This window comes from Folsomia candida, unplaced genomic scaffold, assembly GCF_002217175.1.
Source record: "Folsomia candida strain VU population unplaced genomic scaffold, ASM221717v1 Fcan01_Sc003, whole genome shotgun sequence".
In the NCBI taxonomy this organism is placed as follows: domain Eukaryota; kingdom Metazoa; phylum Arthropoda; class Collembola; order Entomobryomorpha; family Isotomidae; genus Folsomia; species Folsomia candida.
This window is the reverse complement of record NW_019091195.1, coordinates 3,338,962-3,359,924: the sequence shown is the minus strand read 5'-3', so window position 1 is coordinate 3,359,924 and position 20,963 is coordinate 3,338,962. Positions and strand designations below refer to the sequence as shown.

At 37.0% G+C, this 20,963-nt stretch overlaps 6 protein-coding genes and 1 long non-coding RNA gene across 12 annotated transcripts; 3 read left to right on the top strand and 4 right to left on the bottom strand.

Annotated features, from left to right (window-relative positions):
- Positions 1-809: 809 nt before the first annotated feature.
- Positions 810-2,548, bottom strand: LOC110847195 (calnexin). The gene is made up of 4 exons (XM_022094076.2): positions 2,332-2,548; positions 1,599-2,261; positions 1,300-1,522; positions 810-1,208 (listed from the first exon to the last, which is right to left on the bottom strand). Exons 1-4 carry the CDS (start codon positions 2,473-2,475, stop codon positions 1,021-1,023), a joined length of 1,218 nt encoding a protein of 405 aa, XP_021949768.2. The 5' UTR covers positions 2,476-2,548; the 3' UTR covers positions 810-1,020.
- Positions 2,549-3,412: 864 nt separating this feature from the next.
- LOC110846522 (cytochrome P450 2J6) lies at positions 3,413-5,890 on the top strand. The gene is made up of 9 exons (XM_022093303.2): positions 3,413-3,573; positions 3,654-3,777; positions 3,853-3,889; positions 3,977-4,055; positions 4,125-4,277; positions 4,394-4,517; positions 4,617-4,813; positions 4,889-4,951; positions 5,108-5,890. Exons 1-9 carry the CDS (start codon positions 3,489-3,491, stop codon positions 5,737-5,739), a joined length of 1,494 nt encoding a protein of 497 aa, XP_021948995.1. The 5' UTR covers positions 3,413-3,488; the 3' UTR covers positions 5,740-5,890.
- A 4,488-nt stretch (positions 5,891-10,378) lies between these two features.
- LOC118435130 (multiple epidermal growth factor-like domains protein 10) lies at positions 10,379-12,079 on the top strand. The gene is made up of 2 exons (XM_035850537.1): positions 10,379-10,553; positions 10,621-12,079. Exons 1-2 carry the CDS (start codon positions 10,548-10,550, stop codon positions 11,983-11,985), a joined length of 1,371 nt encoding a protein of 456 aa, XP_035706430.1. The 5' UTR covers positions 10,379-10,547; the 3' UTR covers positions 11,986-12,079.
- A 125-nt stretch (positions 12,080-12,204) lies between these two features.
- On the top strand, positions 12,205-15,173 carry LOC110847302 (arrestin domain-containing protein 3). 6 transcript variants are annotated; one of them, XM_022094223.2, is made up of 8 exons: positions 12,205-12,762; positions 12,829-12,978; positions 13,075-13,455; positions 13,522-13,565; positions 13,645-13,827; positions 14,032-14,383; positions 14,509-14,656; positions 14,753-15,173. In XM_022094223.2, the coding sequence occupies exons 1-8, from the start codon at positions 12,639-12,641 to the stop codon at positions 14,787-14,789; spliced, it is 1,419 nt and encodes a 472-aa protein (XP_021949915.1). In that variant the 5' UTR covers positions 12,205-12,638; the 3' UTR covers positions 14,790-15,173. The 6 variants fall into 6 exon arrangements, with proteins under 6 accessions (XP_021949915.1, XP_021949914.1, XP_021949913.1 ...); XM_022094222.2 differs by having other exon boundaries at positions 12,206-12,762; positions 14,509-14,597; XM_022094227.2 differs by having other exon boundaries at positions 12,213-12,762; positions 14,475-14,597.
- LOC118435055 lies at positions 15,002-17,970 on the bottom strand. The gene is made up of 8 exons (XM_035850156.1): positions 17,680-17,970; positions 17,450-17,611; positions 16,784-17,383; positions 16,468-16,701; positions 15,965-16,366; positions 15,431-15,646; positions 15,188-15,340; positions 15,002-15,119 (listed from the first exon to the last, which is right to left on the bottom strand). Exons 3-8 carry the CDS (start codon positions 17,033-17,035, stop codon positions 15,054-15,056), a joined length of 1,323 nt encoding a protein of 440 aa, XP_035706049.1. The 5' UTR covers positions 17,036-17,383; positions 17,450-17,611; positions 17,680-17,970; the 3' UTR covers positions 15,002-15,053.
- An 8-nt stretch (positions 17,971-17,978) lies between these two features.
- Positions 17,979-18,929, bottom strand: LOC118435056. Its single transcript, XR_004834458.1, has 3 exons — positions 18,777-18,929; positions 18,428-18,679; positions 17,979-18,361 (listed from the first exon to the last, which is right to left on the bottom strand). It is a non-coding gene; the product is annotated as an uncharacterized LOC118435056 (long non-coding RNA).
- An 89-nt stretch (positions 18,930-19,018) lies between these two features.
- LOC110847429 lies at positions 19,019-20,704 on the bottom strand. The gene is made up of 4 exons (XM_022094369.2): positions 20,406-20,704; positions 20,185-20,322; positions 19,866-20,107; positions 19,019-19,776 (listed from the first exon to the last, which is right to left on the bottom strand). Exons 1-4 carry the CDS (start codon positions 20,484-20,486, stop codon positions 19,368-19,370), a joined length of 870 nt encoding a protein of 289 aa, XP_021950061.1. The 5' UTR covers positions 20,487-20,704; the 3' UTR covers positions 19,019-19,367.
- Positions 20,705-20,963: the final 259 nt, after the last annotated feature.

Genomic DNA, 20,963 nt, shown 5'->3' with positions numbered 1-20,963 from the left:
ATATTTTTACCTGTTAATTTTGTTGGAAAATAAAATTGCATTACATTGTACGTGGGAATCAGTAGGTAAAAAGTTTCGTTATTTTATTTAATCAAATGGTAAATCATGCGTCAAACTGCGTCATTAAATTGCTCACTTTCTTTTTGACAGCAATTCACAATTTCCAAACGTCATCAATTTATAATTTTGTTTTGACAATGACGAAATTAGTCAAATTTTTGCTCCAGCTGGCTCTTGGTGTGGGTGTGTGGCTGACCCTGATGTCATTCGCGAATTGCAACACATTGTATTACAAATGCTTCCTATTTCCTCTCCCATTTTGGGCGTTAGTTGTTTTCGGAGTAAGTATACTGCTTTTTTTTTTTACTAAATTATAAGTATTTTATGTCATGCAAGTTATTTGTATTTTCAAGGTGTATTCAGGATCGACAGTTTTGTACAGAACTTTTACATTTAACGATTGTCCAGAGGCTGCGAAAGAGCTTTTGGAGGAGATCGACATGGCCAGGGCTGATTTAAAACGGAAAGGGATGAAATCCTTGCAATGAAATATAACTATACAAGAGAAATATTCCATTAACCAACTCCTGTGATTTCGATATATTTATTTAAATTTAAATTTATAGTGTTGTTAGTAAAGCTGAACGTACAAGTTATATCATATTTTAACGTTTTGAATAAAAACGTCAGTGTATCAATCACGTAAAAGTATGTATGGTTCAAAGAAGTACAATTGAATACGCATGCATTTATGACCTTTGGAACCGACTAGTCATCAATACACCGTCAAAGTCAAGAACATTTTTCAATCAATAGATGTATCATTTATTCATGATCAAATCTTTGCGACAAAAACAGAAATTGTAAATAGTAAGTTTAAATAAATTTATGTACAGACGTAAAGGAAAGTAGATTGAAGAATGATATTAAAGATTCATAAAATCATTTTGAAACGTATTATTTCAACACCACCTGGCTGGCAATTGCACATATCTGAATTTATCCATACTTACAAGTATACTACTTGTTCTTGTTCATAGTCGAATTATTTGTGTCTGTAACAATGTCCAAAATTTGGAACCTCTTCCTCTGCGCATAATTTACATCCGATGAAATCAATACGTCATCAATAATAATTTGTCCAAGAAAGAATTTGTCCAAGATGCTGTGCCAGACGTTCAGTCCCACTGCACAGATTGATGGAAAACCTAATTTTAATTAATTAAAATTAATAATGGTTTTACTTTTATTTTATTTTGAAATGCGTATGTATCACTTTGTTTCGTTTTTAAAACACACCTTGATAATTTGGAAAGGCGTTGCTCAAAGATCCATTTTGTACGAATTTATCATTCACCAAAATCTGATAATTTCCATCGGGGTGAATGACAAATCCGTACATGTGAATATCTGTGGACACCAGGGCTGGAACTTTGTCGCTTATGACGTACTTTTCGCCTTTGACTGGGTCCATTATCACCACGTCCAGATATTTTTCATCGCTACAAATGTTTGGGCCCATCTAATTTTTTGATGTCAAAACTGTTACAAGTATCCAACACGTCTTACTTTTATAAAAGGGATAAAACGTGGTGAACCTGAATAAGGTATGGGCTGTCCATTGTCAATTCGTCAGATTTAAACTTGCAGTCGAAAAGTCTCAGATAGACATATTCACAGTGAGGAGCGCTTTGATATTGCATTGCGAATTGAACCACGAGTGGACCATCGTTGGAGTTGAAAGGTTGAAAATTTGCGGAAATGGCATAGTCTTCTGATCCTTTGTTCGAGGTGACCAAACCATAATCAAATCCCTTGTTACCTCTACGTGACCGAACTCTGTAAAATTTCTCGTACTTTTTCTTCTCTTTCGTTCCATATTCCATCTTTGAGTAAACCCATGCAGATTCCCACGACCTGTCCGTGAATGTCTCTTCGAAGAATACTTTCCCATTGTCTTCGGGTTTGGGCTTCTTTGGAGGTTTCCGTTTTGATCCGGGAGCTGGTTGGTCAGAAACTATGGTGTCTTCTTCCACAGTTTCATCGTACTCCTCGTCAGAATCTGGACATGGTTCTTTCTTTGGCTTTCGTGTACGCCGTCGCAGTTTCTTCTTTCTTGGTTTCTTCGTGACAGCTTCTTCAGAGGAACGAACGGTCTCAAAATTCATCTGGGAATTCTGAAGAGTTTCAGCAAGTGGCCAGGGTTGCAAATCTTGATGACGACGACGAGGCGATGGCTTAGCTGATTCAAGATTATACTCCTACAGAAATAAACTAAACAATAAATTTCACTGAAAAGTGTCTAAATAATGTTTTGAAAATGTTCCTTACATGAAAATCGTCAAAACGAGTGGCACTATTCGTCTGATTTTTCTTCCCCATGATGCGTCCATCTAGAAGACGGTCATTTGCACTTTCCCCCTGGATTTTTATGAACATGAATACAAATGACCACAACAAAAATAAATTTTTCATTGTACACGATTTTATTATTGCAGGAACTTTGGTACAAAAGTTCAATTGAGGATGTACCCTCAATAACAAATAAAACTAAAATGAGCATTGCTTTTAAAGAAGCCATCTCCTTATGGTGTTTTCAATAATCCGGAAATTTGTTGACCTACACGAGATCAAGCTTATTATAATTTGCAATAAATAACAATATACTACTTATTACGCCGGTCATGCGATGTATTGAAGAGAATAATGCAAAATATCAGATTGCAATTAAAAGCAAGTAAATTTTTCCAATTAGCGAATTCTAAAGGACAATTGTTATTTATTTTCGTATCCACTTGGAACACGTAATGGAAATGCCCAGTGGGCATTGCCCATTACAAGCACTTGACCAAATATAATAAAGCTCAAAATGATTTTCTCGTCGCCAACCTTCTCCATTATTATTACCTGAGCAGAGCTCCTCATTTTTATTACAAAATATTCCTTTTAAGTGCCCTTTTAAGATGCTGATGCTGAAAAGGTTAATTGGAGTCAGTCTGTAATATTTTTTATGACATGGGAATTGCATGCAATGTATATTCCTGGGTTTTTTTATTTGTGACAATGCCGACAAAATGTTGCAAAGTTTTGCTGTACGGTTAGTCACTCAGGCTCTTAAGGGTGCAGGTTTGAGCTCATTGATGTAATGCATGTTAGTACATATGTATGTAGATATTTTAAGCTTGGCTTTTACATAGCTTGAGATCATCGTAATGTAATTTGTTTAGTTGGAAATCCGAGTACTTATATATGTATTTGAGGTACTTTATTTATTCATTTATTTTCCATTTGCACTTCACCTGAGGATGTATTTAAATTTTAAATTCCTTAGATATGTAGTTTTAAGGTTAGAAAAAAGTTATATGCATAATGCATCGTTTCGCTTAAACCAGCCCCCGAAAATCTCGGAAGGAATGTTTCAACGTAGTTCCTGACAAGATTTCAAGTAGTCCACACGTCCTATTTCTATCTCAAATTATATTTTTTCAATGTTGGGCGTTTTAATAATTATCTCTTCAATCGCTACTTTAATTTACTTGAAGCTAATTCAAAGACCTCCGAACTTTCCCCCTGGTAAGTCTCCCCATAATAGCAGTTTTTTAGATTAAATAAATACTCAAAAATTAGTATAATATGTAAGAATGCAACTTTAGGACCACGGGGCATTCCCATACTTGGAAATTTACTACAAATTGGGCAGTCCCCATTTCTAAAATTCCAAAATGAATGGAAGGCGAAATATGGACCAATTATTGGACTGTACTTTGGCAGCTTTCGGTTAACAAATAACAATGCTAATTAGTAGTAGTAACATTTTTGGGGGATTTCCTAATGAATTATTCCTTTCTGCAGAACGGTGGCCATCAGTGACTACAGAATGATCCGACAGGTTAGGCTTAATTTACATACAATGTCGAAATAAAAAGTGTGATTACTATAGTTCTAGGGACATAACAAATATTTTTTTATTCGACAGGCACTTTTAGATCCACTTTTGTCCGGAAGGCCGGATATGCTAATGTGGCACGTAAGATCCAGAGATACTCAGGGCAGAGGTCAGCCAACTACTGCAGTAATAATATTTCATCAAAGGCTTAAACGTGCTTCTGCAACATTTCCCCCAGGTATCTTGTTCACCCAAGGGGAAGAGCACACAGAACAACGACGCATAGCTTTGAAGTCATTGAAAGATTTTGGCTACGGAATGAAATCGTTTGAAAACATTGTAACTGCGGAAATTTCGTCATTTTTACTCAGAATGGAGAACAGTGTTGGAGGTAAGGTTAGGAAGCTTGGAAGGTTGTTGAATTTGAATGAGAGCAGCTTGTGCAATGTGTTTGGATAAGACAGAGACACGAGAAGTTCCTAAAATTTGCTTATTTTTCTATTACAGTGCCAATTTACCTGAAAAATAAGTTTCATGTACCTCTCTTGAGTATTTTATGGCATGTCGTGGCAGGTCGTGACTGTGAAGAAGATAAACACACTCTGTACGAAATTTTCTCAAAGTCCACAAAGTACGTATTCCTCGATATAGATAAATAAGCGTCGTCACATTATTAATCACGTAATTCGCATATTTATTTATTCACATTACTATTGTTCGTACATTGCAGAATAATGGAGGAAAATAATGGCCTTTCTGCCCTGTTCATGTTCATTCCTTGGTTGTGCAAATATTTTCCAGCCATTTCAGGATACGATAAACTCAACTCCGAACTGGAAGATATTTGGGCATTTTTACAAACTCATATTGATGATCACAAAAGAGACCACGTAAACAGCCCCCTGACATTCCATGATTTTATTGGTGGTAAGTTTTACTGCAAAACAGATGCTTAAACGATGAAAATGCTATAATAATTTAAACGTCTATAATTGTATGCAGCCTACATACATGAAATGGAAAAGACGACGGATCCGACTTCTTCCTTCTTCAAACGTGCTGGAGGTATTCGTTCTTGATTTTTTTAAACTTCGATTCAATATGTTCAATATAGCGATCCAAATATTATACATAATGATAATAAATTGTATATACATATGTACAGCGCAAGATAAACAATTTAAATTTAAGCATAATGTTATATTTTTATTTTATGGTCAGATAGAGGCTTGATGTCATCGCTGATCGACCTCTTCTTTGCTGGGACTGACACGCTAGCAGGCACACTACATTGGAGCATGCTCATCTTTGCCAAATATCCAGAAATACAGCAGAAATTTGCAGATGAAATTGAAAACGTTATCGGCACTCGGACTCCTGAGCAGAACGATGAGCCCAACATGCCCTACACTCAAGCTTTGATAAATGAAATTCTTCGCTACACGTCAATCGCTCCTTTGGCAATTTTCCATAATGCGATGCAAGATGTACGATTTCATGGATACGACATCCAGAAGGACACGATGGTGCTTCTCAACCTACACGGCGCACATCACGACAAAAATTATTGGGGTGACCCTGAGAAAATTCGACCGGAACGGTTTTTGGCCGCGGATGGAACCACGCCCGTCAAACATGAGGCATTTCTTGCGTTTGGAGCAGGAAAAAGACTGTGTGTAGGAGAAGCAATGGGACGAAAAGAACTCTTCTTATTTCTCACCAGCATTGTACAAAATTTTAGGATTTCTACCGACCCTGACAATCCAAATCCAAATTTGGACCCCACCGTATCGTTTATCCTAATGCCGCCGAATCATAGGATGATTTTTGAGAAACGGGTCACCAACGTATAACATAATGTGAACGCTAACATTAATAAATCGTGCGGACCACGTTCTTAGGTTAACGTAAATATACCTTTGCCTACATAAAAGTATACACGTGTAATTGACATTGAGAGTATTTACTAAAAAGACAAATAAATGTTTCATTTCGGAAAAATAATTGATGCCTTGTTCGCACCCTCACAGATTGAACTACTACATTTTCATTTGCATAAATTGCATGATCATATTATTAAACGTAGTCAAGGGATGATACATAAATGGCAAAATGAAATCATTCATTTCAAGATAATTTGACACTTTATCAGTCTATAAGGTTACGACAAATGGCCGAGTTACAAAAGAAATTTTCATTTTTATTAGCCCGAGACAGGGCTTATGGAAACGTCATGTCCGTCCGTCTGTTTTTCGATAACTCTTTAACGAGCTGACCGATTGACTTGAAATTTTTACCATGTATGTACATCTTGGACAAGTTAGGAAACGAGTTCGAAGATGGGCGAAATCGGTCAAGTGGTTGACCGGTGGGGGTCATGTGAGTAGTGGAATAAAATTTCGAAATTCAAAATTGTCGTAGAAAGCTGAAATTTAGTACAGAGGTAGCTAGTGACTTTTTTTTAGAAAAAAATGAATTTAAGTTGGAAAATTTTTCTTGAGGAGCTATGGGGTGACCCATACTGGTTTTTCAAAATGGTCATATCGAGCTGGTAGAGACGTTGCTTATGGGGCCTAATGGAAGAATATGAAATGACATTGGTAGAATTTTATTTTGATGGACCCTATGGGGTGACCCATACCGATTAGAAATTGCTTGAAAAACATTAAATCCGGCACGGTAATACTTAATGATTTCTCATTAAAGAATATGAAGTTAAAATGCCAAATAGTACAAAATATCTAACAAACATTTAGCCATCCACACCAAGGAGGTTGGTAATATTATCATGTCGGTGAATTCGAAAAAAATAGAAGTGAGCTCGGACTCACCGAGTCAGGGACAGAATCCCTGACTCGGGCTAAATGGACTCTGCATTGTAGATTTCAAAAAATAAAAGTTGTTAAAAATATCTCATGGGTTATATACAATGGGAAATCTAATTTTTAGGCCTTTTCAGATGGGCTTATAGATTTGTCAAGATGTCTGTGCGCACGATAACTCTCTTTAAACACAAGCTAGCGACCTGAAATTTTAGAAGTTCATCTTCGGGTCAAAAGTAAGGATGAGTTCGAAGATAGGCATGGTCGGTTAGGTCGGTGGGGGTCTTTTAAGTGGTTAGGGGTTGACTGAAAACATATTAAATGTCATAAAAAAGTCCCAAATTTGTCGTAGGAAGTTGGAATTTTGATAACGGGTGAGACCGTAGGGACTAATCCATACAGATTTTTCAAAAATATGCCACTCCACCAGTCAATGGTCGTTTTGACCGACAACCGCAACGCCTGACTCGGGCTAAATAAAGGCTGCACATTGCAAATTTCAAGTTTACTATTAGACATAGTACCCTCAAGATTTTTAGCTTAAAAAATCAATCAAAAAATTACGACGATTTCGTCCTCAAGAATTATGTCTCCATGTCTGCCCATTCAAAAGTTATTAAAGGTCAAAGAGTTGGTTCTCACGCCCATGGGAGAAGAACCAAAGATTTTTAAAAATAATTATTTTATTTGTAACTCGACCATTTGTCGCAACCGTTAAGGGAGACGCGTTACCTAGATACTTAATGTCAAGCAATCGTGCATTCATTTGCTATATTTCCCCACGACAATAACCTTTGATTCTACTGATTCCTCCAACTAAATTATGGAGCACTTGTTCAGAAATAGAAAGTCATACGGGATTGAGCTCTCGGAAGAAGTGCCCAGACATCAAAATCAAGAAAGGGAAAAACTTACTCTATCCTCTAGAGAAACGGCATTCTTTCTAGAGGAAGTTTTTAAAAGGGGGGAATATCCCCGATTTAGCGCACTGTGAGTTTATACGCATAATAGTCACTACATATTATATATACTTATTAATTATTAATTACCGTTAATTTTCACAAATATCTCGTATATTTAAATTTGCATCTGGATCAAGATGGGTGTGCCGACACATTCGTACTCTCAGTATCGCATTTGCAAGGATTGTATGGACCTCAACAAAAGAAATCCTGGCTGAAATCCGAGACGGCAGTCTCACTCTTCCTCACATCATTGCGAGCCTCAGAAACTGCAATCCTTACGAGTTTTTGAAGAGAAATGTCAGCCCATATTTGAAAGAAGTTCGCTATGTAGTGGAAGCCATACGACCTGTCGTCTACGCCATAAGGACAGTTTACCATGACCTTGATCGACCCACCAAGGTGTACGCAATGTTCCTCTCTGGTGCAACTCTATTTCTTTTATTTAAGACGCTAGTTTACGCGAGGCACAGGAAAAGGAATGAAATTGATTTGAAAGACAAGGTTTCTGTTGTTTTTTTCTCTTTTATAAAAAAATATTTGTGTGCAAATTGTACATTTTTCTTATGATTAGTAAATCAAAATCAATATCTTTTGATTCACTCAAGGTCATTCTACTTACCGGAGCTAACTCAGGGATAGGTGAACGGCTAGTGTATGAATTTATCGAACGAGGGGCATACGTAATAATGGTAGGGTCGGACGTCGGTAGAACCATGCAAGTTCAAGACAACGTTCGGCGTTACATGGCGAATTTGTTGGGAACCCCTGAGTACGAGCATGAGGACGTGGAGGAGAGAGACGGATACAGGGCGACACCAGAAGATTTTCTATGTCCTTTGCCTCATAATCAACCTTTTAAGCCCGACTACGTAAAGAAATTAGTAAGAGAATAATTTTGCAGTTTTCACGAGAAAAATTGGAAAAGACTTATGACGCGGGGGTTGTTTTGCTTAGCAATTTATGGAGATTGATCTAGGAAACAGTGTCTCAATTTGGAGAGGAGTGTACCAGATATTCGAAGTGGTAGGTTTTTTAGATCTTCATTTGTCTAACAAAAAGTAATAAATAGTTTGCACTTATTCGTGAGAAAGTACGATATAAAGTTATGTACTAATCGTTAACTCGATTCCCTACAGTTTGATCATATCGACGTCATAATCAACAATGCTGCAATTTACCTCCCAGAGAATTCGACAAACCCTCTCTTGTCACCCGATGGGTATGAGGCTCATTTCAGTGTCAACTATTTGGGGCATTTTATGCTCACGAATCTCATAATCAGTTACATGGAGATCCCCCTGCAACGGTCTTGCAAGTGAGACCATATTAATTTAATATTTCTTATGTAGTTAATTTGATTAATTAATTTGTACATCTATCTTTTTGAATATAAATATAGAGTCATCAATGTTCTGTGTGGACCAGCATTTTGTGAGGGCATAATTACGATGGATAAAATTGAGAAAGCGTTCTCATCCAACGGAGTCCTTTCATGTCCGTACGCTCGGTCTAAATTTTTAAACTTTATGTTTCACAAGGAGCTGACGAAACGCTTAGCAATTCGTAGCCTAACAGGTATTAAAACGTATGCCGTACTGCCGCCTCAGTGTGAAACGAATTTGAAGCGTCATTTCCCATTGAAAACATTTGAAGGGATAATTCCTGGAATTTCTGCTGATGCTGTAAGTCTGTACTGGAGCCACTTAATTTCGAATCAAATAATATATTAAGAATACTTTTTAGGGGGCCCAAACTATTCTGCACTGCGTAACATCCTGCAGTTGTGAAAATCAAACAGGATTGCTCTATGAGGATTGTGAGGTATCCACTCCGCACGTTTCACTCGAAAGCGGACAGGATTTCGATAAAATGTGCAAGAGACTCTGGGACTTGACAGAACAATGTGCAAAAACTTTATTTGCTCAGCACACGCGAGATAACACCCCTTTGTCCAGGGGCGATGTTTACGGGAGAGCTGTATTTCCTGATAGTAATGAGAACAGAGTACAAGACGATCAAGATGGGGACTTCGAACCAGGGAACTGGCAGATGAATCCAGTCAGAGAACTGAATACTTTCCGAAATTTTTACACCCCAGTGTTCATGAGACCCTTAGTTGTTCGGGAATGGCAAAAGTCAATATGCACTCGTGGGTTGACAGATATTTACACCACCATCAACGGACCTCTTATCTTTAAGCAGCGAGTACAAACTGATGCCAAGAAGCCGGACTACTTTGATCCAATATATCATCATCCTCCGATATTAATTTATACCAAAAACGAATGGATGTTTTAATTGATGTAATCAAGTAATGCACGTAATTGTAAAAGTTTAAAATTTGTGGTTAACATGATTATCGTTTTTCTTAGAATCATTAATAAATTTTTACATATTGTTGAATATCCAGCAGTATTAGTATGACATATGCCTATCTTGTATTTGCGGTTTTCTACTTATGCAGATTTGTATGTAAATATATAAATATAAAATGCAGATCAGCCACAACCCATCTATTGTGGGCATTTTTGTGAATGATTACTGTGCATGCTTCATATGAAAAGAGGAATCCTAAAATTTTTTATCTAAAAGGAAACCGGAAGCACCACTTTTCTCATTGAATTTTATCTGGTCTACTAAAGCTTTGCATCAACCATCAATTTAGTCATATAAAATGTATGTACATGGTCAGGTCAAATACCTTTATGTGTCATGGAACTATCGAACCAACAATGTTGGTGGATCTAAAGCTGGCTTTCGTGCTATTATTCTACAAGAGCTTTATACATACTTTATTGACCAAGTCGAATCGGTCAAGTAATTGAAAGTTTGTGCCAAAATTAATAAATTTCAATTGTCCTTATCTTCTCCAAGATGAAGGTAATTACTATTATTATATCATATTAAATTTATAATTAGTATTCCCAATCTGCTGTACTTTCTACAGAAATCTATTCACAATTGGAAGTACTGGGGAATCGAACTGTCCGTATTTTGGCTTCTACTGCTTCCTGTGTATGCATCTGGAGGAAATACAACTAATTTGACGCTGGAAGTGAGCAATAATTCTACGACTGAAGACATAATTATTGATTTAACTGCCTCAAAAATTGCCTGCAATGAAACAGCAAAATCGTGCAATCTATCAGAAGGGCTCCAATGCCGTGATAACCTTTGCAAATGTGCATACGATAATCTAATTTACAATGAAGAGCAGCAAAAATGCTTCGCCAAAGTAGGAGAACCTTGTGGATTCTTTATAGGATTGGTAAATTCATCAACAGTTGCATGTCCGGAAAATGCTGTTTGTGTTTTGACAAATTTTGAAGTGGTCAGAGACGGTCAAAACAATCAATACAGTGTCCACCGATGTGCCTGTAGTTACACCAATTACCAAAACGATCAGGGCGAGTGTGTACCAATGGCGAAACATGGAGAAGGATGTGATGACAAGAGGAAATGCAATCCAGACTCGGAATTGATTTGTGTCAAAAATGTTTGCGAATGTCCTTTCAAGCAAGATCAATTTTTTGACTCCCAACTGCAAAAATGTGTCTCTTATGCTGGTGGGAACTGCACGAGATATTGTGTTCCTAATTCAGTTTGCGATTTTTATGGATCTGGAACTTGTCAATGTCGGTTAGATTACCGGGTCAACGGGGAGAGAATGTGTGAACCTATTCCACCAGGATACCTCTCGCCCTGCCTCGGCGAAAAGGAGTTGTGCAATACTGATGCAGGGCTTAGCTGCATTGACAAAATTTGTAACTGCAAAAATCCCTTACATCAGGTTTATGACTTCCAGCTAGACAAATGCATTGGACTTGCTGGAGACTACTGTGACCCGGATGAGGTTTCTTTAGGAAAGTGTGTAAAGGATGCTGCATGTGTTAAGAAGAAATCAAGCCCGGATCAGCACGTTTGCCAATGCAACACTGGATTTTCCACAACTCCGTTTAGAAAATGCATGAAGAGTCACCAGGAAATATGTTCCAACGAATTTTGCAACGTGTTTCGTGGTCTTGCTTGCATCAATGGCAGTTGCCAGTGTTATGACTCATTTCTGAAGTACGACATTTCTGCTGAGGCATGTGTAAGTTCTGTTGGGTCACCGTGCGGAAAAATCTTTGCACCAGTATTTTCAGGAGACTGGATGAAAATCTCTTGTCCAGAGTGTGATTCGTATTATTTCACCTGTGAAAAGAACTCCCGATGCACCAGGGATTTTAGCCAAGGAGAAATTGGAACGCTGGAAAAGTTCAGGTGCCAAATACATCCTGATGAATCAAGTGTTAAGTCTAAGTCCACCTGAAAGTGGGTCTTTCTCAGAATACTTATTCTATTTTTACACTATTGTACTCTACTTTACGACGAAAATAAATATTTGACGTATTTCTGTCCAAAAATAGAAGTTGTGTTCTAATTTTATCCGTACAATTTATCCCGGAGCATGGACCAGTAATGGTGTCTGGCTGCTCTATACGTCACACTATTTCCAGTAATTCTGAGGAAGTAAAAGCATCGTAGTAGTACGGGTCTCGTGCTCGGTGTGCGTTTCTGCACCCATCCGCGTCATGAAAGTCAACATGATCCTTCTTAACACTTTCCCAGCATCTACTACATCTCTCAGCGTATTTAGGTCGGTATTGACGTAGGAATAGACCTGAACTCCGATTCGGATGACTCAGTGTACGGCGAGACTACCCGAAACCCGATTTCTGGGTTTTGTTTGTAAACTTCGCACGCTTTTTTCTGTCAGATGCATGAATTCTCCTGCTTTTCAGCTCTGGCTCTGATGCGTTACTACGTTGTAACTGGTGATAAAATCATGCTGACGGTAAAGTAATTCGGGTTATTTTTCGCTAGGAAGGCGATTCGACAACATCTAAATTGTTACACGGTTTCACATATTTGAACAAAACTTATATACCTCAAATCAAACTGCTAAAAAGTACAAATAAAACAATGTGTCCGGCCAGTGAGAATAATATTAATATTTATTTTGATCAACCATCCGCACAATTTGCTCCAGGGGATTACATCACTGGAAAAGTAGTACTTGTTGTGAATCGAGGAAAACATATTTTGGGTAAATGTCTTATAATTATATTTGTTCATACACACGGAAATTGTTGAAATTTCATGTGCATAACAGGGTTGAACATGAATCTGCTGGGGAAAGCAAAGGTGACTTGCATCCATGAAGACAGTCAAGTCGCGCGACGAGGACACCGAAGACTTTCTTCACGGAAATACAGCGATAAATATTTCATCATAAAGGATGTCAAAATGTTGCACAGAAGTGGTAGGAAAATTAATGATCTAACATCATTCTTTCAATTACCGCTTACGACCTGTTGCCAATAAGACCATTACATTTTATGGGATTCATACTATTTAGACGAGGATGAAACTTCATCAGAGGACCACCGACTTTCCATTGGAACTTATGAATATCCATTTACATGGCAGTTACCTGAAAACATTCCAGCGTCGTTTGAAGGCCCATATGGCTGGATAAGGTATAGAATGGAAATTATCGTGCGCTACTCCTTCTGGGACCATCGCTGTGAAGCAGAAGCAGAAATCATGGTCTTGGGATGCTACGATTTGCGGAATTTGGACCGCTTATATAAAGAGGTGCACGTCGAGAACAAATCTTTGCAAGTTTACAACATGTATGGGAATACTCATTTGGAACTCACCTTTGAACTGGAAAGAAGAGCCTACGTCCCAGGAGAAACTGTAAAGTTTGCTGCTACCGTGGATTTTAGAAATGATGGTAAATAAATCCAAGAGTAATTATAATTACCAAAATTTAAAATGATCTAATTTTCCCTGAGCAAAGGAGGTCATCCACCCATTCGTGGCGTCCGTGTGACATTAATTCAGGTATTCACATGCATATATACTTATTTGAATGTTGGATCACTTTATATGTTATGCACTTATTGAACATATCGTAATGCAGGAACAAACATACAAAATCAAGGACAAAGTAAAGCGCTACTTTAGCAAAACAAATGAAATTCATGGACCAATGGTATTTGCAAACGCGATAGAAGTATGGAATAGCTCAATTGTAGTACTGCCACTACCACCAACCGCGTTAGGAGGAGCATGCCGTCTAATTGATGTCCAATATTACTTAAGGGTATAATCTTCCTACTAATACAAAATACATACACTTGACCAAAACTAGTGCTGTTCACGAGCTGGCTCGGGTCATAAGATTAACATTGGCTCGGCTCGAGTACAACGAGCCGAGCCAATGTTAATCTTATGACTCGAGCCAGCTCGTGAACAGCACTAACCAAAACCGAACACTAATATATTAGAGTGAAATTGTCTTTTGCAGGCAAATCTGAGTATTTCTGACAATGATAAGATCGATTTCACCACGAAGCTGCAGATTGGTACAATTCCAGTTCGACGGAGCAGACAAAACGGGCCACCCCCTTTGGCTCTACAAGAAGAAGTGTTTGGTGCATCGATTGAGTATGCAGACCGGGATGAAATGGTCGTCCCTGATCATTCCCCACATATTAATGGCACTGCACCTCCAAATTTACTGGATTTCTTAGCAGTTCCACCAACGTCGTCAAGAAGGGCAAGTGCACCATTGTGGATGGAAACGGTTGAAATTGGAGAGCCCGTAGCTGGACCATCATCCGCACCACCAAGGCGACATTTAGGTGGACGAGAAACTCGTGAGTTACACATACACATGCAAATTTGTGCTAAAGCGTTTCTTTCGACTGTGGCCAAACACAAAGTTTTATTTGTTCTGAACAATTACAGCTCCTCCCTGTTACTCAGATGCCCTATTTTTTAGGTCCCCTGCACTTGAACCGACATCAAATGCTGCTGAAGATGACGAAGATGCGCCACCAGAATATCCACGCCAGCCTCCATTCTTTTTACGTAAAGGAGCTAAACACCTTTTTGATAACTATAATGCATACTCAACCTTGTAACAGCATGTACGAACTAATAATATTACGCTGCATATGTGACTATGATTGCACATTGGTTATTTTACACTTTATAATTTCAAGCTTTTTTATGTTCTTTTGTAGAGTTATAGCTGTTACAAAGCTACGAAGACTTTCATAATGCGTACCTTAACTCATGGCTCATCTCATTATTATACCTCGTATTATTATACCTGCCAAAAATAGGTCCAAGCGGTATGCAAAAATGTTTTGCACTGCTCATTCCAGTGACTGCTATTTTATTTATGTACGATAAATTATACTGAACGCATTCATTTGTAAATGCTTGTAACAAATTTCTGGCTCATATCTTCCTATCATTATAAACCTGTTTTAAATACTCGATTTGCATTTGAATACAAATGTTTTGTATTTTGCAAAATTCTTAACATTTTCCAGTAGTCTTAAATTGTAGCATAATTATTACATGTGTCAACACCAAACCCAGTACCTGTAATTCCATTTCAAAAGGTTACTCTTAATAAATAATGTTACACAAATCGAATGGTTGTGACTCACGTTTCCGAGAAATCCATATCGCACTGTAAAAAATCCGAATCCTTTGTATCCAATTTGTGACGTGGTCATCTGGGTAAGAAAAATTGAAAGTTCTTCATGATTTGCTCCAAACTGTTTACGGGCGTGGAAAATAAATTCAGGAAATTGTTGAAACTGCGGAATTCATTTGCATCAATTATGTACACAACAAGAGTTATAAAATCTAATTTGTCTAATTTGATAACACGAAAATTAGTCAATTACTTTGCGATGGCCCTCAGCAGCTAAAAGTAGTGCACTACTGTATAGCAAGAGGAAGTAAATAGTTTCCAACTTTTGAAACCAATTCTCATCAAACATTTTGACTATGTTCACTCCGTAATATGGAATTCCTGCGACCAGAAACGACAGTATTTGGACGCCCAATGTTGCATTCAATTCGTCCATAACCGACTGCATTTCTTCGTAGCACTGCATGAGCTATGTACAAAAGGATCATATAATATAGAACCTATGTATTTGTATAAAGTGTAATCTTTAAGCATGTAATACATGCTCTTTTACATGCCGTGTATCTATGTAAAAGTTCAGTTTTTTTACCAATTATAAAAACGAGTATGGATCAGCTAGTACAGAATTTTTCGAAATTTAATTTCGAAGTAGGTCAAAGTCGGCAGTCCGAAGGACAGACATACGAAAATGAAGCCCTGGCTCAGGGTAACAATTTAACAGTCGTGCATGTTGCAGGTTACAGTGCGATAGATACATAATAAATACATAAATATAGTATAGTCGAACCTCTTGTAAACTCCAGGACCCCGACTTTACTGCATCCCAAAAGTCGTATCCTAGTTGACACACTGCAAAGCATGTGAGGAACACCAACACCTCCAACATGACGGCCAAAATATAATTAAACGTGGCAAATAAAAGGTGCAATGCAATGAAAACTAGCTTCCCAACTATTTCAATGTCTAATTGGGTACTAATTTGTGTCATATTATTATTCGACATAAATTCCAAAATGTTACTCTGGTTGGTATTGAGTTGAAAATGTCTCGCAACATCTTGGATTCCAGAATCTACAAACTGTTGCAGTGATCTGAAATCCAACTTGACAATTTTCAATGTGACGACGTAGATTGCAACGATGGAGAAACCTACGAAAATTAGAGAATATGCAACAAGACGGTGCTTACTCTGAAATATACAAAGTAACATTAAATTAATATTTCAATGGTTGATATATAGCATTTTTTCTCAGGTTTATGTATGTATGTAAGTATAGATAGGTTGGTAACCTTTGTTTCTTTTTGTCGGAATTGGTATAAATGTGTCAGAAATCTTTGCAAGCGAAATTGTGTCATGCAAGCGATAGAAAATGTCATAATCATTATGAAACTAGCAAATATGAACAGCATTCGATAGAATTCAGACGGGTCGGACCCAACGTGCATCGTTATTTCATTAATTGACCCATAAATGGGTGGTAAGGAGTGGATAAAGTGAACGATGTGAAGAACAATACAGACTCCCTGTAAAATATTAATCTCTGTAAAATATCAACATTTTTTTACTATTCAAAATAAGAAACGTATTTAAAATTAGATCATGGACCTTTTTATACTTCGATCCATGAATTTGTATGCTATCCTCGGTTGAGTCGTACTGTACTTTACATGGTACAACGTAAATATAATATAGAAAATTATAAAATATTTTGTAAATACCAAGAACATTGGTTTTGAAAATTTTGGGTGGGTTTCGTCGCCTGAATTTCTTTAAATCAAACTCGACAGCTTCGGAAGCAAATACTTCGGGCAGAATTGGATGAAAATTATGCACAGTAATTGAATTTAGCTTTGACATTTTGTACAGATACAAAAATTTTACACCTACGTAAGTGCGTGTCTACTTAACTTTGAAATTTCACTGTTAGAATAACATTTCATACTGCGCATTTCACTTGACCACAATTTTTTAATTAATTGAATTAAACATGACCAATCGATTACTGACGATAAAATGTATGTATTTTTGCTGGGCGTTGACACTATTCTGCTAATTTGTTTACATTAATAATATGACAAATAGTCCTCGTGAGGGACAAGGGCGTTGATAAATTGCTCAAGAAAGCTGCCGTTTCTAATTTTATCTCGATCTGGATACTTGAAATTGGAAGACGATGATAAGATACGTCAAGAAAATGCTGAATGACTTAAAATTCAATAAAAATACAATGTTATTAATAACAAATACTATTAGACATTTGTTATCGCTTACATTTCCTAAAAAGCTGTAGGAGATGGTAAAAAATCCAGACCCTTTGAGTCCACAATCTGTTGTCACCAGTTCGTTCAAAAATAACACGCTGCGTCTGTCGACTAATTCGGTAGATGCGTCGGACCCCCAATTGTCATACACAAACTCTCGAAATTCAAAAAACTGCGATAAAAAAATACGATTAAATTTTACTTGTGATTCTGAAGTACTCAAAAATAATACTAAATCACTTTTCTGTTTGCTTCTGCTGCGAGCCACAAGTTAAATTTATAGATCAGTAAGTTACATACGACGGGACCTTTCAATGACCAGTCGCTTGGGCCAAATATCATGATCAGATTTATGGAAAAGTAAGGAATTGCAGACACAAAGTAGGCGACTGTCTGTAATTCAATTGCTGCATTAATTTTATTTACCAAACGCTTTGTTTCTCGGAATTGATCTGCAAACTTTAATTTAACTCCGATTACTTTTATGCATACTACTTTTTACTTTTGTATGTTAATTATACGGATCGATTTACTGTCTCACTTGCTGCAGGTTGTTGGGTGATACCACACGATTCTGAATATCGTCATTGAACTCCTTGGATAGTGTGTAAATTGCCAAGCAGGAGACACAAATCAGACATTCCGACATTGTGAATGCGATGGTATGAAACCCTTCCAAAATTATATAAATCATCGCCGAAAACAATTTCCAAACTGAAAAAGTGTTAGACCCCAAAAGTGTGGCGTTAGTTTCTTGAGTGGCGAACAACAGATGCAAAACTTGACCATGTAGCTGATTGATAAATTGAACAAAAAATGAGCCGTCTTCGTATCCGGAAAGAAATAGCTCAGATTCCAGAATAAACGTCACTACACCCTGAGTTATGTACAACACACATATCAGGACTCCAAACCCTGTAAACTATACAATTAATCCAACATTATGTTCAGTATGGATATGTAGTGAATTTTGCAAAGGTGATCATACTTTCCTTTTTGATGTGTTAAGAAACTGCATTTCTTTGCTGTATTTATACATCGTGATCATCAAATCTTGAATGAAAGCGACTTTTCCGAGGCAAATGTATGAAAAAATAAGATTGGAGGCATAAAAGGTAGCACTATTTGCTATTTTGTACAATTGATGAGGATCCTGGGTTAGATCGGATCCTTGAAGATCTTTTCGTAGTGAAAGAATTGCATGCAGCCTCCATCCAAAATGAAAACATGCACCGACAATCTGCAACAAGGAAAAGTGAATGAATTGGGATTGGAATTAGAGTTTGGCAATCATAATTCTTCATTATGATAATCTATTTAGAATATGTAACAATCACCTTTCTTGCTTTTGAAATCCCGAACTCGCACTCGTTGTTACGAAGTCGAATGCTAAATGGAAATATGAACATCAACGAGCAGAGCTTTACCATAGGAAAATATAAATAAAATATTACGGATTTTAGCATTTTAGTTTCTCTTAATAAGCTCTAAATTCCACCAAAATAATGATCGAAATGCATGTGCGAATAAGTTGCATGCATGAGATAAATATTTATTGGGATATTGTTTGCTTTCCAGGTTTTTTTTCTTACAAATATTTATTAAGTCATTATTGACACATGGTAAAAAATAAACACAATTAGTAAATTGGTTTCTGTGAAGGTCTCGATTGAATAATCACCTCCATCATAATTTTTATTGGTGAAATCGCAATATGTAAGACATGCTGATAATAGAATAATTGCAACACTTATGGTCTGAAAATTATCATAATTATAAATTAATCAATCCAAGTGGAGATTACGAAACTATAATCGATTTACATATTTTCATATACATACATCAACTAATTAAAAACTACCAGGAATAATTCTAAATAAGTAATAGCATAACCCGTTAATTCTTTGTACGATATATAAGCATCGTGGTTATAGACTAGTATTTGGGTTGTAACTTATCCACTCAACGATATGCGAATCTTCTAACCCAACTTTGTGCATAAGCTTTTTTGAAGCTGTATTTCCAATCTGAACCTGCACGTTTGGAACCAAGCCCTTGTCGCCAGCCACTTTACACACCTTTCGCATCGTCAGAGCCGCGTAACCTTTTCCTCTTTGGGCGTCTTCTGTGTAAAGCGCATTGATGGACCCAATTACAAAAATAACCACCCAGCTGACCAATTCCCCACTCACGTAGACCCCGGCCGACCCCGTGTGCTTAATGGTATCGGAAATCATCGTCTCGCTTCCTTCGCTAGAAAATTTCCAGCGTCGCGCAACAAGACCGCCATCGCCTGGCGATAATTCTTTTACGACTATGGATTCCCCTCCTGGTAGGCTGAGATATGCAAATTAGTAAAACAAATTACATTTCAAAATATTTCTGAATACTTTTACTATTTATGAGATCAATGATTATTAAAGGACCTCGGCACATCCACATCAATTGAAACTGCTTTATCTCTGCTCATAGCCATGAACTGGCATTGATCCTTAGCTTCAAGCTGACCATTTCGTAAGCACAATTCTGCAACGGTTTCTGAAAATGCTTCATCCACAGCACAAAAACATATTGGAAGACTCCAGTCTACTAATTTGTCTAATGCACTCGTCATTTCAAGATTGACAATTTCAGGTGACGAGATGATTACGGCGTAATCGTTGTAAACCTGTACACATTAAACAGACGTACATACTTTCGTCCTTAATTACACATAGTCTGCAAATGTAAGAAAACTAAGCATACTTTTCGATATTGAATTATTGAAATAAAGACAGTGTCCGTGTTCTGTTCTTTCACAATAGTTCCATTGAAGGCGTACACCTCGGTAGTAATTGTTGGAGGGTGCAAGTGTCCACGGAGCATTTTCAGAACATTGTACGACTGAAACATTTGGAAAATGTTCATAGTATACATTAACATAGACGAGTACATAATACAAATTTTTAAAATATTTATTTCCTCACCATTGCAGATCGTGGAAGTCGCCCTTCCAAAGTTTTAATCAAAGTGTCATAATTGTCAGGACTCACTAATGTAAATGCCATTTTGTACTCAAAATAATTTAAAGTACTAAATATAAAATATTAGTAAAAAAACACACGTATTTATTAACTTCTTAAAATGAAACAGCCCATAACAGCAATCGTCAATCATCAATTGAACATATCTATTCTCACGTCTCCAATAAAAGATTCCCTCAATATTTAGCCACAGCCAATTAAAATTGGGATGTAATATGTGTTCATGGCATATGGGTCAAACATGCGTGCAGAGTTTTGTCATAATATTATCCAATTTATGGTCTTATAGTACACGTACTTATCAGTACATGTGTGTATAGGGAAAGCATAAAATAATAAATAATTCACATCAATCGTTTAACTAAATAATTTAAACAAACCTATAAAGGCAAAGTGGCAAGCATTTATTCAGCCTTTCCCGGCTATAGATAATTTAAAGCCTTGTTGATATTGTTCAGACAAGCTTGAATTGCGTCATTCCCTTGATAAGCTTTTCTCGCT